At 38.8% G+C, this 17,500-nt stretch overlaps 2 protein-coding genes across 2 annotated transcripts in view; one reads left to right on the forward strand and one right to left on the reverse strand.

Annotated features, from left to right (window-relative positions):
- LOC138032516 (double-strand-break repair protein rad21 homolog) overlaps window positions 1-4,209 on the forward strand; it is a 16,184-nt gene extending 11,975 nt beyond the window's left edge. Inside the window, exons 3-5 of the mRNA XM_068880215.1 lie at window positions 1-3; window positions 1,518-1,739; window positions 1,861-4,209. The exon at window positions 1-3 is cut by the window's left edge and continues 266 nt beyond it. Of these exons, the coding sequence (XP_068736316.1) occupies window positions 1-3; window positions 1,518-1,739; window positions 1,861-2,744 (1,109 nt within the window). The 3' untranslated portion in view covers window positions 2,745-4,209. The remainder of the gene's footprint in view (window positions 4-1,517; window positions 1,740-1,860) is intronic.
- A 2,547-nt stretch (window positions 4,210-6,756) lies between these two features.
- LOC138032670 (renalase-like) overlaps window positions 6,757-17,500 on the reverse strand; it is a 13,080-nt gene continuing 2,336 nt past the window's right edge. Inside the window, exons 2-4 of the mRNA XM_068880377.1 lie at window positions 16,420-16,571; window positions 15,671-16,024; window positions 6,757-8,070 (exon numbers count right to left, since the gene is read on the reverse strand). Of these exons, the coding sequence (XP_068736478.1) occupies window positions 7,745-8,070; window positions 15,671-16,024; window positions 16,420-16,571 (832 nt within the window). The 3' untranslated portion in view covers window positions 6,757-7,744. The remainder of the gene's footprint in view (window positions 8,071-15,670; window positions 16,025-16,419; window positions 16,572-17,500) is intronic.

Consider the following 17,500-nt stretch of genomic DNA (forward strand, 5'->3'; position numbering starts at 1 on the left):
TAGGTATGATATCCTTTTAGGTATTTTGAACTCGTTGATTATTAGCATTTGAACAAGGACTCTAACTATAAAAGAAATAGCCACCCCTTCTCTGTGTGTGCAATCGTTGCATCCATTGCTCGTCCAAGATTTACATGTACATATGTACTGTAATGGTTAGAAAAACGTTTAAAACAATAAATGGGCCTTTGTTCTTTTAACATTGGCCCTTCAATTTTTTCATACTTTGGTGAATGTTAACAGAAAAATGAGGAAGAACTGATTGTCTTTATCAAACCAGAGTCATAGTGAATTTGTTATTCACCAACTTAAATGTTTTGAAATTGTCAACAGTTCAGTGTCTGGAATGAAATGACTGACAGTGTCTTGTTCGAGGAGACCGGTCCACTAAATGGATTTATTATTGGTGGTCCCCAATTCAACTTGTGACCTACTCCAGTTGGGTATCTTAGTGCTCTGTTTATTTAAATTAAAAAATACACCCTTTTTAAATATCGGTTTATTGCTCTTGTCCCCTATGGGGTAAATCCGACCTTTAAATTTTGGATTCTTGTGGTTGTCAGGAATGGGTTTAGAGTGTTGGCTAAACCAACAGAACTTTTCGTTATGCAAATTATTAATTTGAGTCAGTTTGTTGAAAATTGAATCCTTCCTTAATCCTAGGAGTCAGGGTGGTTTAGTGGTCATCAACTGTGCCTCCCACCTCTGCGACCTGGGTTCAACTATGGCTTGGATCGTATGTGGGCTGAGTTTCAGTCGATCTCAATCTGACTCTGAGGGTTTTTCTCCGGGTACTCTGGTTTTCCTCCCTCATCAAAATCGACTCCCGGCCTATTCCATCAGGCTGTGGTGCCATGCTCTGAGGTCATACATGGGTTGTGTTCAGGGGCCAAGCGCCTAGTCGGCAGCACAGCTCCTTCGGTCCAACCTCGTTGAGCTGCGCAGTTAGTAATTCAGTCTCCGACTGCGAGAAAGGGCGATTAGCAAGTCAGATATTAGATCAGTTGTCCTTTCACCCATTGCCAAGCAACTGATATCCTATCCTTCCCATGGTTGCATTACACTTTCCCATCATTTCATGTAGTTGCAAAAATTAAGGCATATGACTTTGTAGAGCCCACAGACCAGTGGGGCACATTGTTCATTCAGGACCTATGTAAACGACCCAACTCTCCAGTGAGTTCTAGTAGCTCAATGGGTAGAGCATCCGACAGGTGTTCTGGAGGTCGTAGGTTCGAATCCTTCCCCAGGACTCTGATATTTCAGTTGTCCTTTCGTCCATTGCCAAGAAACTTGTATCCTATCCTTCCCACAGGCGCATTACACTTTCCCATCATTTCATCTGGTTGCAAAAATTGAGGCATATGACTTTGTAGAGCCCACAGACCAGTGGGACGAATTGTCCATTTAGGGCCTGGATAAACGACCCAGCTCTCCAGTGAGTTCTAGTAGCTCAATGGGTAGAGGTTTTTTGGACCCAGCAAGGTTGAAAATTTTAATGGATCTTGATTTTCTAGATATAGCACTTGATGAACCTATCAGGGATGATGGATTTGGTGGTGAGGGTGTGGATTTTCTTGCTGATGGCTTTGGAGATGAACTTAATGCTGATGCACTAGTGCCTGATTTTGGTGACTTGCCAACCACAGTTGCAGCAACAGATGTTACCCTGGAGCCTGTCGACACAAATCTAGTTGAAGAAAAAGGAAGTCCTCTTACTGAGGCTGGTCAACAAGACGGTGAGTGAGTGAAGGGTTTGTGCAGTACTACCCACAGTACACCATTTCTGTTAAGCTCAAGGTATGTTTCAGTTTGTTTGCTTTTTATCCTTATTGAATTAATTCCATGTCATTTACACAGGTGTAAACGACACAGGCAATGAAACAACCCTGTTGCACAATGAAGTTGAAGCTTTTGTTCTTGAACCAGTGGAAGTTGTTCAAAAAAAGAAACGAAGCAAACGAAAGAGAAAACTAGTGGTGGACGATCCAAAGATTTTAGCAACAGAAGCAATCAAATCTCAACTCTCAGACACAACAGATATCGTCACACCCGCAACTCTGGCTCCTCCAACAAAACGTAGAATGAAGCTCAAAATCACTTCAACTGTAGAAAAGCTGTTTATGTCACCTTGTTCTGAGGCCCTTGCATCACCGATTGAAAACTCCCTAACGTGCAATCTTACACGGATGGACGTTGATGACGAACCAGAAATTCCAAGAGTAGAGGAAGACGTGTCTTGCATTTATGAACAAAGCAAATGCTCCTCAGTGTCTTTTGCAAATGAGGAGCCCAATGTAACTGTTATCCCAGAGGATCCCATTGATCAGGCTCTGGAAGAATATGAACGTCCTGTGGAGGAAGAAGACCCATTCTTATCTGAGAGAATGGATGATATTTATCCAGGTAACAAAGATGAGCCTGAAGATATGGAGCAGCAAGTAGAATCAACAGCCTCTGAATTAAATGAAGAACAGCAAAGCTCCGAGTCAAGTGAACTCTTAGAAAACCGACGCTGGACAAAGCGCACTCAACAGCTACTTCACACGCTGAAAAGGGAATTGCAGAAAAAAAACGTGGTTAATTTTCAAGGTTTGGTGCATAAGAGTAATAGGAAACAAGCTGCCTATAAATTTTACAGCTGTCTTTTGCTCAGCAAAGAAAGCAGTATTGTCATTGAACAGAAAAAACCATTTGGGGATATAAAGATTTTAAAGGGGCCAAACTTTGACATGGTATATTAATTTTGCTTGGTTTAGACCAAGTTGGTTACATCACAACTTCATGAAGTTTAAAATTTTGTGATAATATTACAAAACTATATATAAGAGATGTCTCATAAAGTGATCAAGCAAATACAATCTTTTCCACCTTGCTAACCATAGAAGTTGTTGAAGTCCGTTCCCTCCAGTGCAAAACCTTAACACCCGCACGAAGAGAATCCTCTACTGACACTTGAAAAGTTGTTCGTCATTTTATCGCAGTTATTGTTCTTGAACATGTTTCTTTTACTTACGTAAAGTAGAATGGAATTTTGTTCTTGCAATCTGTTTCATGGGGCAACAAATAACTTTTTAGCTTTGTCTACACTAATTTAATGATTAAGGTCAGCCATACTTGTGTGTCTGCTATGCCAATCCTTAACTGTGAAAAAGAACTGACGGCCAGTAAAGCTTACAATCGTAAACAGATAAACGAACGATATACCGTATCAATTCACGTAGTTTGTCAACGTTGTCTTCATCCCAACGAATGTCAGCTAATCGCGTTTCCTTGGGGAAAATCTGGTTTAATTTAGAATTCTAAAGTCTTTACTTTGGTTTCACTTGAATCTATATTGTAGTGACAAAACCTCAACTGATATCGCATTAGCTTTGTGGATTCTGTGAAGTCTTGTTGGTAACAGGCCATATCTTTTTCTGACATAAGCTTTGCCACTTTAGCTATAATGAAGCGTGATTTAGCATGGCTTTTCGTGTAATCGACTTAAATCGGGCGGGGTTGATAATAAATTTGATATTGTTACTGTATATGTTAATTTTATGCAGCGTTAATTTTTGGGGGGAGTTATACCTTGGGAATATGTTTATTAAGCATCGAGATGCGTTGACATCCTTTTTTAGGTTGCGCTTATTTCGTTTGCTCCTCAGCACGAGAACATTTGTGGCAGTTATATATTTAACTCGAAACATTTCCAAACGAGTTTCATTTTACGTCATTTGTAAATATATTTTATCGTTTTATCATTGCACTGTAAATACTTCTGTAAGTGTCCTGTTAGAGTTAATAGAAGGATAAATTTATCTTATTATATAAACACCAATGAAATACCAAGTGAACTTTCGCGCGAAAACATGATATCTTCACCCGTGAAAAGATCGCTGTTGCTATGGTTACATATAAAAATCGCGCCTTTCGATGCCTTTCGTGAAATGATTTAATATTTCATAGGTGTTTATATAATAAATTGAATATTACATGGCCGCTTGTAGATACGAAATTTCTCTTCTCGTGTTGAGAAATTTCGTTTCTCCTCGCGGCCATGTAATATCCTCGATTTATGAATACAAGGATAAGGTATAATTTGTCTCGCTCATCTACATTTTAGTCCATACTGTGAATTTTAAACACGCCAAGATTTTAGTGTGAACATTCGTTGTACAAACATTTATGCTTGATTTTAGTATTAAAGTTGAGATTCTGTTATCAGTTACGTGTTCAATATTTGTTAGATTAGCATGGAATTGGTAATAGGGTATAGATTTAATTTTATCCTCGGCGGCCATCGCCCGTGTCTCCACGGATACCTTAATTTATATTCAAGGAGCCTTCACTCTAAGAAATTTCTTGGGCTTGCGCGTATTTTTCCGTTGTGGTCTTGTATTCGCTTCGACTTGTTTCTGCAGAATCAACAGATCTAGTCTCCTCTCTTCTACATCAGTGACAATTTCACTATAGGCTCAGTCAGTTTCAATTTTGTCCCCAGATAAAGTTGGCTATTGACAGAAAGAATATATTTTATTCTCTTTCAATCGACCACGACCTTAACTCGTGTAAAAGAACTAAAGGAAAAAACTTCCTTATGAAAGTTAGAATATTGACAGTTAAAAGCGCTTGGCTTAAAATTTCTAACGATCACAGTGTTAATTAAAGCAGCCGATTACAGTAACACTCCAGTAATGCAGCAGCTCTCGTAACCTGTTACGATCTGTTTGGCATTGTAAGCAGGTTCTATTGTTTTTTGTTTCAAGACCGTACTTCAAGGTGACGCATCTCTGGCTGGTCTGGGAGCATGCTTACTTCCAGATAGTTATCCAGTGGCATAATGCATCTAGAGCCCTCACCGCCACTGACTGTTCAATTATGCCGAAATTGAAAAAGAACTGTTGTCAATTGTCTTCCGCGTGGAGAGGTTTGACGGCTATGTCTATGGAAAAAGAAAGGTCTTTATTCAAACTGACCAAAAACCCATGAAGTCTATTATAAAGAAGAGCCTGCAACGAATGCTGTTGTGGTTACAGAAGTAAGGGCATCGAGATGCATATTGCAGATCCGCTTAGCAAAGCGTATCTCCCTTCGACCAATGAGAATGAAAAAGTCAAAGAGTATGTTGTGGATTGTCAATGACATGAGGTCACCTACCAAAATTCGTCAAGTGATTCGTCAGAACTGAGAGCTGCTACGGAAAGTGATACAGAGCTGGAGTTGTTAACCGCAGTTATCAAGCTAGGCTGGCCATAAAATTTGGCAGCTGTTCCCCTCTCTCTTTTTCTGTTCTGTGATCAACTGTAGTCGACGAAGTTTTCACTGTGATTCACGAGTTATGTTCTTCAGATTCTGTCAAGTTCTTTGTTTCACAACTACGTTACATAATGGTCTTCCAAAGAATAAAAATTTAAGCAACCACTAATATCCAACTTAGAATAACCATTTAAAGCCTTATATTAAAAAGTAAGATCAGCCATGAAACGTCTTTGTTTTAAAGTGTACAATTCCAGTTCTTTCAGTTGAGTGTTGTGGTCACTCTCAGATTTCAAAATGAGCCTCGTAGCTCTCCACTGGACACGTTCAATTATATCAATATTTCTTCTAGAATGTGTCGACTAAACTACCAAGCTATAATCCAGTTGGGATTAGACTAATGAACATTTTTTTTTAAAATGGAGCTTAAGCACGCGCGTTTTTGAGACGCGAACGGCAACCGGATGGTGGCTATTTCCCCTTTGAAGTTTTCTTCACACAACCACATTTCCATTGCTAAGTATCACTGTCCTGGCACGCGACATGTTTTGTTCTGGTTGCCGTCCGCGTCTCAAAAACGCGCGTGCTTAAGCTCCCTAATAAAGACTCTTCAACGTGGCCAACGTTTGCAAAAACGCAACCCTTCCTTGTTCTTGTACATATTTATTGCCATGAAATTGACATCTTAAATTCCCACAACCTGCTTCCGTCTGACCTTGTGGCTCAGTCGGTAAAGCAACGGTGATCTTACCCGAACGTTGTGGGTTCAATTCCCACCCTGGTGAGTGTGTTTCTCAGTCCTTGCCCAATGGTTGTTAAGATCATGAAGAAATAAAACATAGTTATCAATTTCCCGAAAGGTCTTGCAATCATCAGCATGAAAGGCTGAAGTGTTGCATGGTCAGATGCAATTTGGGAGATCAAAAATGAATATAGCAAAGTGTAGAGGATCCAGAATAGAGCATCGAATTGTAAAGTTTCCATTAGTTTCATTCATTTGTAAAGCCGCGGCTACACAAGCGATTTTTTGCTCGCGCTGGTGATGCGATTTTTTCAAACTTTGTCGCGTCGCCAGCGCGACATGAAAATCACACGTGTAGCCACCCTTGAAGTGGCGACGCGACGGGTGAAAAAATCGCAAGAGAAAGTCGCCAGAGTTGAAATCGCAGAGATAGTTACCCGTGTAGCCACCCTGCAACTTTTTGCCCGCGCTTTCGATGCGACTAAAGACTATTTAGCCAATGAAATTAAAGTAGGAATCTCTGTTTATAGTGCCCAGTATGCGATTCGCGCGGCCATCAATTTGTCGCCAAAATTTGTCACAAGTGTAGCCACCCTGGCGCGCAGGCGACGCGACAAAATCTGAAAAAAATCGCATCACCGGCGCGAGACAAAAATCGCTCGTGTAGCCGCGGCCAAAACTCAATACAGGATACAAGTTGCTAGGCAATGGGCGACAAAATCAGAGTCCTGGGCAGGTTCGAACCTACGACCTACGTAACAGCAGTCAGATGCTCTACCCACTGAGCTACTAGAACTCCTAGCAGTAGTAGTAGCAGCAGCAGTAGACTTTATTTGATGAGCAGGTTTGAAAAAAAGGCAAGACAAAGTCCTGATGCGGACTTGCTAATTAACTTACATCTTAAGTTAAATGACTAATAACCAATTACTGTACTTGATACGAGTAAATAGAATAATAAAGTCATAAAATTAAATCAAAACAAAACAAAAGAGAATATATGTCTAGTTCCTGAATGGTTCCATCATTTAACGTATTTGTATAAATTGAGGCGCATGACTTTGTAGAGTGGGACGAATTGTTCAGTCAGGACCTATGTAAACGACCCAGCTCTCCAATGAGTTCTAGCAGCTCAATGGGTCGAGCATCCGACAGGTGTTATTGAGGTTAGGGTTCGAATTCTTCCCTAGGACTCTGATATTTCAGTTGTCCTTTCGTCCATTGCCAAGCAACTTACATCCTATCTCTTTCCCACGGGCGCGTTACATTTTTCCATCATTTCATGTATTTTCAAAACTCAATAGCATCGCCAAATATTTGTACCAAAAGGTGTAGCGTTCATAACTGCGATGATCTAAGTCCTAAAATACTTCTTTCCTCTGCAGTTCAAATATGGTCTCTTCACTGAAAACTCCATTCGAAAAAGAGGTTGGATGGTGTTGTTTCCAGAGCTCTGAGAAGTGAGGTTTAGCTGTTCAAATAAATTGACACTTTCTAAAATACCCCCTTTTTAGAAAAATTGTACTTTGCCTTTATTATTATTATTAATTATTATTATTATTATTATTATTATTATTATTATTATTATTATTATTATTATTATTTTCTGTTCTCTGTATTTAAGTTCGTTTATTATTTACAGTTCTTTTTTTTTGTCGTCATTTGCACTAGCAAACCAATGACAAAGCCCTTTGTACGTCTTATTGTCATCAGTATCCTCATTCGGTGTTGATCTTATTAGAAATCAAACAAAGCTTCTGGTTTTCATGACAAGGTAAACGCCTCAGCCACAGACTGTGCTGATTTAAGACAGCCATCAAAATTGGAGTGCGTAAATGCGTCTCCACAAGCAATTAATAAAGGTGAGGCACACAACACGCTACATCCTGGGGCACCTTCTACTCCACGAACGACTTGACTGTAACGCCATCTTATACAACGACTGTCAATTGGAATTGGAAGGTCAGGAATGATGTCTTTAAGGTGTGACAAAAGGATAGTCTTGATAAGGCTTTGTTCTGCATCCCAGTGTTGAATACTGAACGATTTTGTGGAATGTACCAAAAGAGTGGGACCAATGTCTGTTGGATCTGGAACAAGAAAATATAAAGGATATTGTCTTTAATACGTCACCAAATTATTTATCACATGACTTTCAGTGTCCAATTACCATGAAGAGGTTCCATGCTGGGGCGGATAATCAGGATCCAGAAAGGGGGGAGGGGAGAGGGGGGAGAGTTCGGTCAAGTTCGGTCAGTTGAAACCCCAAACCTGAAATAAACATTTGGATTTCTAGCGAAACACTTACCGGTAAGTGGACAAACATCACCAACAAATACTATGCATTTGCTTTTGACAAACAGCAAAAAAAATAGTCTGACATAAAATGGACAAAAATAACATGACCGTCACTGAAGAAGGGGCAAAACTTTCTTCTCAAACTCCAGGTAAATAAGCTTCGCTTAACTTATCGTGATGATAAGAAAATAGAACACGAATCATTATGATATTGCTTTTCTGTGGGTGTGTCGGTAGATTTACAGGAAAGTGTTCCAATTCTCGCGGAAATGAAAAACATTTATCTATGGCTAGAGGATCGGCGTCGCAGTATGCAAGTGTTTCGTGGTGGACCACACTGTCGACTGACCATGCGTTCTTCCAGAGAGAGCCACTTGAATATTTCGGAAAGGACTTCGCGGGGAAGGCTCGTCATGATCATGGTTCAGGGAGTCCCTATGAAAATATTGAAACAATTAAAAGCCAAATCAAGCGGAAACCTGTTTTGCGTTACTTGTTTCTTTCACAAGTTTCATTCTCAACCCTAATTTGTACTTATATATGTATACTTCATTCGCTTTTTCTACAACTTGAAAATGATCTCAGGGAGATCGAAACGTCGTTTTTTATCGGTAGTTTTCATTCTGAAATGTGTTTCAAAAAAACTACTTGTGAGAATTATACAAGGAAGAATACGAATTGTTTTGTAGTGCACAGCATGTCTCCAAAAGTCCTAACCCTAACCTGTACCAGCGTGTAAATATCTTTACAACGTTATGCATGATCCTAGTCTTTGGCAAACTGTTTATTCTTATAGTGAATTTATTCTTTCCCCGTTTAATTGTTTATTTAGACACAATAGAGATTTACAAAGGCTTTCGGCATTCCCAACGATCTGTAACTTTTATAGAAAAAATTAAAATGAATTGTATCAATTTAATTTTTTTGGATCGTGCATATAATACTTCATTTTTTTTTTGCTTTACTTTGTTCAATACATGCCAAGTTTAAAGTATCTCGATACAACAAGTTGCCAAAATATACTAGAAAGTCTTTTCAATTCTCTTTACAAGGAAAAAAAACAATTGAAATATTACGCATGTCAACTTCTTTTCAAGTACGAGGAAAATCCTCGGTTACCGCAGTTAAGGACGTTCGCACCAATTGTTTCTGCGCATTCTTACTGCGCACGCAAATGCACACGCCACGTCATACACGAGCGCACGAGCTAAGTAATAAAATGAGAAATGGTAGGGCAAAAGGCCATTGCTATAGCTTTGCCTGGATTTAACGGTCTTGGACGTTCGGTGACCCCAATTTTTCTTTCCAGAAACGGATTTTATTTACAATTATCTCCACGTTGTCCAAAAATGAACAAAAAATCAATGTGGGAAGTTAAAAAAATTTCAAGATTTCTGCTCACGGGACATCAAATCCTGCCATCTTGCGGCGGCAAGGCGCGTGAAACTGTGGTCGCTAAATGCGAACTTGATCTTTAAGGAACCTCACCAGTTGACTAAATTCACTTAATAAGTCCACTTAAACAATATTTGGCAGAGAAGATTTCACTTCAAAGATTTAATTGCAATATATTTGGGTTTACAGACACTGGCCTTATTCGCTAACGAAGCCCGATTTTGTCACATTTTGGGTGTTTTCCGGGCATGTTCTCTCCAAAACGAAGTCGGTGACCCCCCATTTTTTTTACATTTCTGACATAACTAACTCATCATCTTACAGTGGTAAAATTTTCAGAAAAAAATCAATGTTGAATAATTTTCGCGCAAACGTCCTTAAATCCCATCTGAGTTAAAATTGTTGATTGAATCCGGTGACTGCGAAACAATTTCGTTAAATCAAGACATTCTGTAAAACTGTGCATTCTCAGAATTTACTTTTTCTTTTCTGAGGGGAAACCTTTAATCATATGGGAACAGTTTCTTACGAATTATATATAGGTTCAGTTTGACGGTGTTAATAAAATTCCAGAGGAACTGTATTGACCATCAAACTTGTAGCTGGACAAACACGGTAGCATATATAGTAATCACATGAATGTTATAATTTGATGTTCTTACCTTGCGAGGAAAGAGATTAAATCTCTAATAAAAGGGTTAATTTAAATAGTAAACGGCTCAGCGTGTATAGTTGCGAGTTATACTGAGTTGCACGCGGGAGGTTGCAAAGTGTGTCCATTCTTGTGGAAAACAGAATCGAAGGGCGCTTTCCTTTTGTCAGCACTGGCCGGCCAGACCCGTCAGTTTGCAAAGAAAATGCAACAATATGAAGGAACACTTGCATGATAATCCCTTGCATTCTTCTGGTGGAGTGTATGCACCATCCTCGAAGTGTGTTAATTTGAAGGCGTTGTAAATGAGAGAGAGTTTCTTTGTACTGTACAGTATGTTACAAAGAGGTTATGACAATAATCTAAGACAAAGACAAACGAAAATACAGTAACTCGTCACCCAAAATAACTCAAAAGCTAAACTAGTTGGGTAGCCAACATTGATTAATTCAAACATGTTTACAAATGTCAGAAAAGAGGCACAGAGCCATGGATTAATTTTGTCAAGTTCCTGATTGACAGTTTGCTCAAGATGATGTAAGTCCCCATGAGAACAGAATCATTAGAATCATTTGCAAACAGATGAAAGTTAAGAATGGACGAAGAGCTAACAAAGTCATTCATACAAGAACAGAGCCTTGTGGCACCCCACATGTTACTTGCAAGATATCTGAGAAAGTATTATTCATAGACTATTGCGACTCACTGGTCGCCAATGCGACCAAAAATTGAGTGCTGGGGACCAGATTTTCAGAACTGGTCGTCAGCTGGAGAATCACGTTTTGCCTAATAACCCAGGATAAACAGTAGATAACAGGTACACGCACCACTGAGCACATGACACCTATACTTAAGACTCTACCCTGGTCACCAATAGAGGCGAGGATCAACTTCAAGATACTACTGATAGTGTACAAGACACTAAACGGACACTCGGCTGACTACTTGGAACCGACAATTAAAGAATACTATCCATCACGCACTCTATGGGCGTCATCTCGTTTTCTGTTATGTATACCACCACATAAATCCAAGACCTACGGTGGCCGTTCTTTTTCTAATGCGGCACCACAATTGTGGAATTCAATCCCTCAGGGCATTAAAGAATCAGAAACTACGGAAACATTTAAATCACGGCTCAAAACATTTATGTTTGAAAAACACGTTTCAGATTAATACTACATGTTCACTTTACGATTATTATCTGCTCACTATATGAATACTATATGAACATAATTATATGTACTTTTTATATAGCAACTTTTTAAGAAATAGATAAAATATGAGCGGGAGACCTTTATGGGCATTTAAAACGGCGAGACGCAGGCGAGCCGTTTTAATTCCCATAAAGGTCGGAGGCGAATATTTTATCTTACTTGTGAAATGAAACAATAGAATGTGTTTGTCATGTTAATCACGTGGGCGTGAAGCTGTCCCATAGGAGTCTGGAAATACTCAGCACTGAATTACATGTAGGCAATCGGCCTTATTCATGATAGCCGCCATGTTGGTTTTCATATTGTCATGCAAATTAGCCATATGTTATGTTGGGGGGCAAACATTGAAAAAAAAAAGCAAATTGCGGAAAATCGGCTCAACGAAATATTAAAATAACATTGCAAAAAGTCCATTTTAGTATTTAGAATTAAGTACCTTTTATAATATTTTTTCATCTTTTGATTGCCTTTGACAATTTGACTTTCTACTTCGTTATCTGCTCATTTTTCATGTAATGATTGTATTTTACGGCTTAGGTGATAAACATTCAATGAACGTGAAACAAATCATCTGTGTGGCTAAGATGTTCGTTATAACCTCTCGAACTTGTGTTGTTTCCCCCTAAGAAGTGTGTAGCTAATTTGCATGATGATAGCAAATCCAACATGGCGGCCATCGTGAATAAGGTCTATTCATTTTCATAGAGCTTTTGTAGTAGAAACATGGCTGGTCGGTTTTGCTCTCCAAAGGGTAAAAAAGAAGAGACCACTTTTGTGTCGGAAGCCACTCCAAGAGCAACACAATACAACACTAAATGGGGCAGAAAAGTCTTGGAGGAATGGCAGCAGCGACGGCAAAATAAATGTGCAACGTCAGAACTTGTTGGAGTAGCCGGTCTCAAATGCGAAGGTGTTCAAAATCTGACCGTTTCACTAGAGCACATGTCGCCAAATACGCCATACTTTTGGTTGAACAAGTTCGTTTGTGAAGTGGCCAATCAAAATGGAGAGCGTTATCCGCCCAATTCGCTTTATTTGTTAATTTGTGCGGTTAACTATCATTTAAGTGAGACTGGAGGAGGCTGACAAGAGGCAAGTAATTGTTAAGTAATAGTTGTGATTGAAATGTCAAACTTGTGATTGATTAATAAACTTTGCACAAATTTACAGGACTCGTCTTTATTAAAGTTAAGCATACTAATTAAGTGAGCTAGAGATCTTTAAAAAAGTTATTCCTATTGATAATTCAACTAATTAAAAATTCATCAACCCCAGCCTTCTCCTGCTATCTATTCAATCCCTCCCAGTGCTTACAGACAGTTGAACTTTATCGGGATTTATAAAGCATCACATGTGACCTGAATAGTGCGTTTCTGTAGGCTGTCATCCTTATGAATTATTAATGAATTTTACAATATTTTAGATTAGATTCTTATACTAAACATAAATTAGATATTCATTTCCATTTATATTGTAAGTGCATTGCGATTAGAAGTGCGCACTAAATACGTTTGTTGTTATTAATAATAATAATAATAATATTTTAGTCTTAAAGTTTTACACACTTTAAAGTGATAGCACAAAACTTCGATCACCACGTTTACTAGGCGCCATATTGCTTCAGCGGCTTCATGGGATCGTGGCTGCACTTTAACAACCTGTGCTTTTTGCCAGTTACGTGAGTTTTTGCGGCCGGTAAGATTCAGTCATAAGGTTAATTGAAAATTTAAATCTCTCATCAGTTATGAATGCTAAAAACGTAGATTTAGCTAAATTACCGAAGGACGTCCTCGGAACTATTGTAGCTTGATATTGATAATATATTGATAATGAACTTGGACATCGCATAATGAGTTTGAAATTTGTATGGAACCTTCAAAAAGCAACCTGTACCCTTAACGTATTGTAGGTTGAAGAACTTGTCCCCTCTGTTAGAAGGCGGACACCTGCAAAATTGACTATACAAGGTGATTAATAAATGGTGGTAAATATCGGTAGAAAAGTACTTCAAGAAAACAAGTTCCTCTGATTCTAGAGGCTACTGAAACCTTGCGAGCCGCTCCTTTCATATTTTATCCCGGTCGGAGACTAGTACGAGCATTGTGGTTTTGTGGGGGCCTAAGCCGAGCAATTGTGACTCTTTCCATTTGACAGAACTGAGCGGCCAGCACCGGGCATTTGGAAAGACTAACTCTACAACTCATTCATATTTAACAGGCAACAGTTTGTCTCTATCAGTGCTCGAAATTAACTTTTTTGCTCAGGTGCCATCTGGCGACTAATGAAAAAAATTTAGTCGCCAGATCATAAATATTTTGGTCGCCAACTTATTTAGTATATGACTTACGTAAGAACAGGATTTGAAATGTTACTTTGCATGCAAGGAAGTCATAATTATTAAATAGCAAGAAAAAACAGCACAAGAAAGACCTCTAAAGCCACTGTTGTTTGGGCTTTTGTCTTTAGTTTAGTGATGGTGGTTATTTGAAATGGCACAAAGCACAGAATGCTTGAAGTCCGTGTTTTCCATAGCAAGGCAAGGTCCTTTATCCTTGCTTTTCACCTCTTCAAAACGTAGTACTTTATTCTCCTGGGGAAACTCGAGCTAGCAGTGAGGACTGGATATTTCAATCGCACTGCCGAGGTCAAGGCTAGGCCAGAGCCTCAAACATGACCTCCCAAACATGTACTCGCAACACGGCTGGAACTATGACGGAAGTTTGTTAGTTGCAATCTTTTAAAATATTTCTCCGAAGCGGCAGAAGTGTTTGGAAAAAGTTGTAAGCGTGGATCAGCCAGAGTCTTGAAGAAATAAACTTAAGATATCAAGTGAGGCTATAATCCTCGCAGTTATGAACGCAATTGCAAAAATTGCGTAAAGAAGCCTGAAAAATTCAGGACTTCAATGGGGTTTGAACCCGTGACCTCGCGATACCGGTGCGACGCTCTAACCAACTGAGCTATGAAGCCACTGACGTTGGGAGCTGGTCATTTGTGGGTTCTAATGTTCCCGTGAGAAATGAATCAACGATGAAATGATATATGAAATGGATCATATATGATCTGCGGATATGGAATCAAGTAAAGCTATGATCCTCGCAGTTATGAACGCAATTTTTGCAATTGCGTAAAGAAGCCTGAAAGCCTGCCTGTAGCAGACACAAATGCAGGCATTGATGAAGTGTCCGAGATGTATTTGTCAACTCTCTCTAGCCTTGAGACTCTTGACATTGAATATGATCGTTGGGTGAGAAAATGGCTATCAGAGACGGAAAAACCAAACGTGCTTCAACCTGCAATGGAGGTTTGATGTAATTCTATTTGCTTTTATTCAAACGTTTTTTAGCCTACCAAAAGACAGCTATATTGATTAAAAGTGTTTGTATATCTCCAGGCTTGTGATCCCGACATCTTCCCGAACAGCCACTCTTTGTTACGAATTCCATGCATCATTCCAGTCACTTCAGCGGACGAGTGCTCAAACATCACTTTGAAACTGGTAAAGGGCTACCCGCAGACCACTATGACAACAGAAAGACTCTCCGCCGGCTTGGTGTTAATGAGCATTCACTATGAAAAGCTTCTTGATTATGACGCTCTAGTTCAGAGATTTGCAGAACAACAACAACCTCGGAGAACATTTGTTACTTGTTGATCTCATTTTTGAGGAAACTTAAGCTTGATTTTTAAAACACATAGCGGTACAAATAGATAACTTCAAGTCTCAGTTTCTTAATTGGTCCCGATGATTGTAAATACTTAAACGTAGTACTTGTGTAAAATACTTATTCAAAACATAGAAGGTTCTAAAGATATTTAAAAATCTACAATCATCCCTAAAAACGCTGGAAATCACATTTCCCAAGACCTAATTTTCAAAATCTCCCAGCGGTGCATGCCCCCAGAGCCCCCTAGAAGGGTCCGCCTTTGGTGGACAATAATTTATTCTCCAAACTCCCCTGGACTCTAAATGTTGGATCCGCCCCAGCCATGCACTTGTTGTCTCTTGCCTCCCGCATTAGCTGTGAGCTTTAAGATATTGAAACAGATTGTATCACCATTGCAAGGCATCTATTCTTATATTTCCCCCTCCTGTTTATTTTCATTTTTAAATGACAAAACACTAACCTGCACCACATCTTTTCCTGGAGTCCACTGAGACAAATGCAATATTGGGATCACCAACTGCATAGTTACAAGTCCATGGTGCATTGATTACAGCGCCACAATCAAAAAAGTAGCCTACAGCAAAGCGTGAAGAATATTCCACGTTTTGTAAAGAAAATCTTTCGTTTTCTATGAATTCTTGAATGGAACCTTTTAAGTCAAGAAGTTGTGGCACTGGAATTGTTATTATAAGCGAATCAAACTCTACAGTGTTGTCATGCTGGTCTGTCACTTGCCACATCATCTGACCATCTTGTCCTGGCTTTTCACAATAATTTATGGTACTACAGCGAGTTGAATAAGAAACACTTGATTCTGCCAAAAAAAAAAAAGTAAAGAAAATAAAAATTTAACAAATTTTTTGTAAGAAGATATGATCGGTATTTTGCAAGAACTAAAATGGATAAATAAATAATTTATTTTATTGTTAGGCCACTTACTTATTTTTCACTTGATCTAAATAACGTACCTTGTATCGCATAGAAAACACTGACCAGTATGGTATGGAAGCCCAGTTTAAAAAAGGCAATTTTTACATTTTATTTGAACTGGAAATGATCTTGCATTAAAATGTAACATAATGAGCACACTGCACAGAAAATTTTCAAGAATGTAACTTGATGGTAGAAAACTTACCATTGCATAAAATTGCAAATGGGAGTGGGGAGGGGAAAATAAAGAAGGCCTATGCAAAGAAAAAAGAAACACACCTGAAAGTTTCAGAAAATACTTGACAACATTATTAATCCCTGATGGAGCCACATAGTTACAGAATCCAAAATTCATCTTGGCTTTTCTTTCTCCTTCAATGACTCCTTTGAATGGTACCAACACCTTTGCTAATAGCAACTCCTGATAAAAGCTACACAAGAAGGCAAAAATGCATAAACAGTTGATATGATAGTGAACACTATTAATTGTACAATCACTACTAAACACCTTTAATATGCAATTCTTATACACATTAACAACATTGAGTGATATTTAGCAACTATTTACCGAAGTGGAGGTGGCTAGGTGGCTAATATCCACCACTAGCCACCAACACGGAGGTGAATAGTTGTTTTGGTATAATTATACTAAAACAGTGAGATAATATAGCACACAAAGATGATTTTAATTCATTTATTCCCGCAAACATTAAAACATTTTCGGGAGCGAATTGTTCGGAGGTGAATAGCAAAGGATACAACGTACATGTATCCAAAGTTTGAGTAGCCAATCAGCGTGCGCATTCAACGCTATCCACTGTTTCAGTATATTCTAAAAAGTGATATCTAAGCTGAGGTGAAGATTAAATGTTGCCTATTGTTCTTTATGAGCCAATCAGGGCCAAGATTAAAGTCAAGTTACAGTTTAAAACCAAAAGGATGTTATGGTACTTGAGTTGAGTTATCAAGGCAAACCATGCATTGGCCAACTCAGTTCAAGCCATAGTTAATATATGGAGATGGTTATCAAACTTGACAAGTTTCTATTAATTTATTCAAAACTCAGCTGTGAAGCGAGGACAAAAGACTGTGCATGGTCACGGCCAAGTTAACATGAAGTGCGATGTCACTGTTATCGCTTTTGAAGTTTCCAGAATTTCATAACCAGCAGGGGTGTAGCATCTTTTACGTAAATATGCACATGTCTGCGTACTTGAGAAATTGGTAGAATTTTTTAAAAAGATGTTCTGTTTTATTAAAGTAAAAGCCCTCCGAGGCTCCCATGTTTCAGCCTCATCATCAGTCCGCAGTTCCTGGTTATTTTTGAAGGAAAGGTTATGATGATGATGACGTTATACAT

Source organism: Montipora capricornis, chromosome 14 (assembly GCF_036669925.1).
Source record: "Montipora capricornis isolate CH-2021 chromosome 14, ASM3666992v2, whole genome shotgun sequence".
Taxonomy (NCBI): Eukaryota; Metazoa; Cnidaria; class Anthozoa; order Scleractinia; family Acroporidae; genus Montipora; species Montipora capricornis.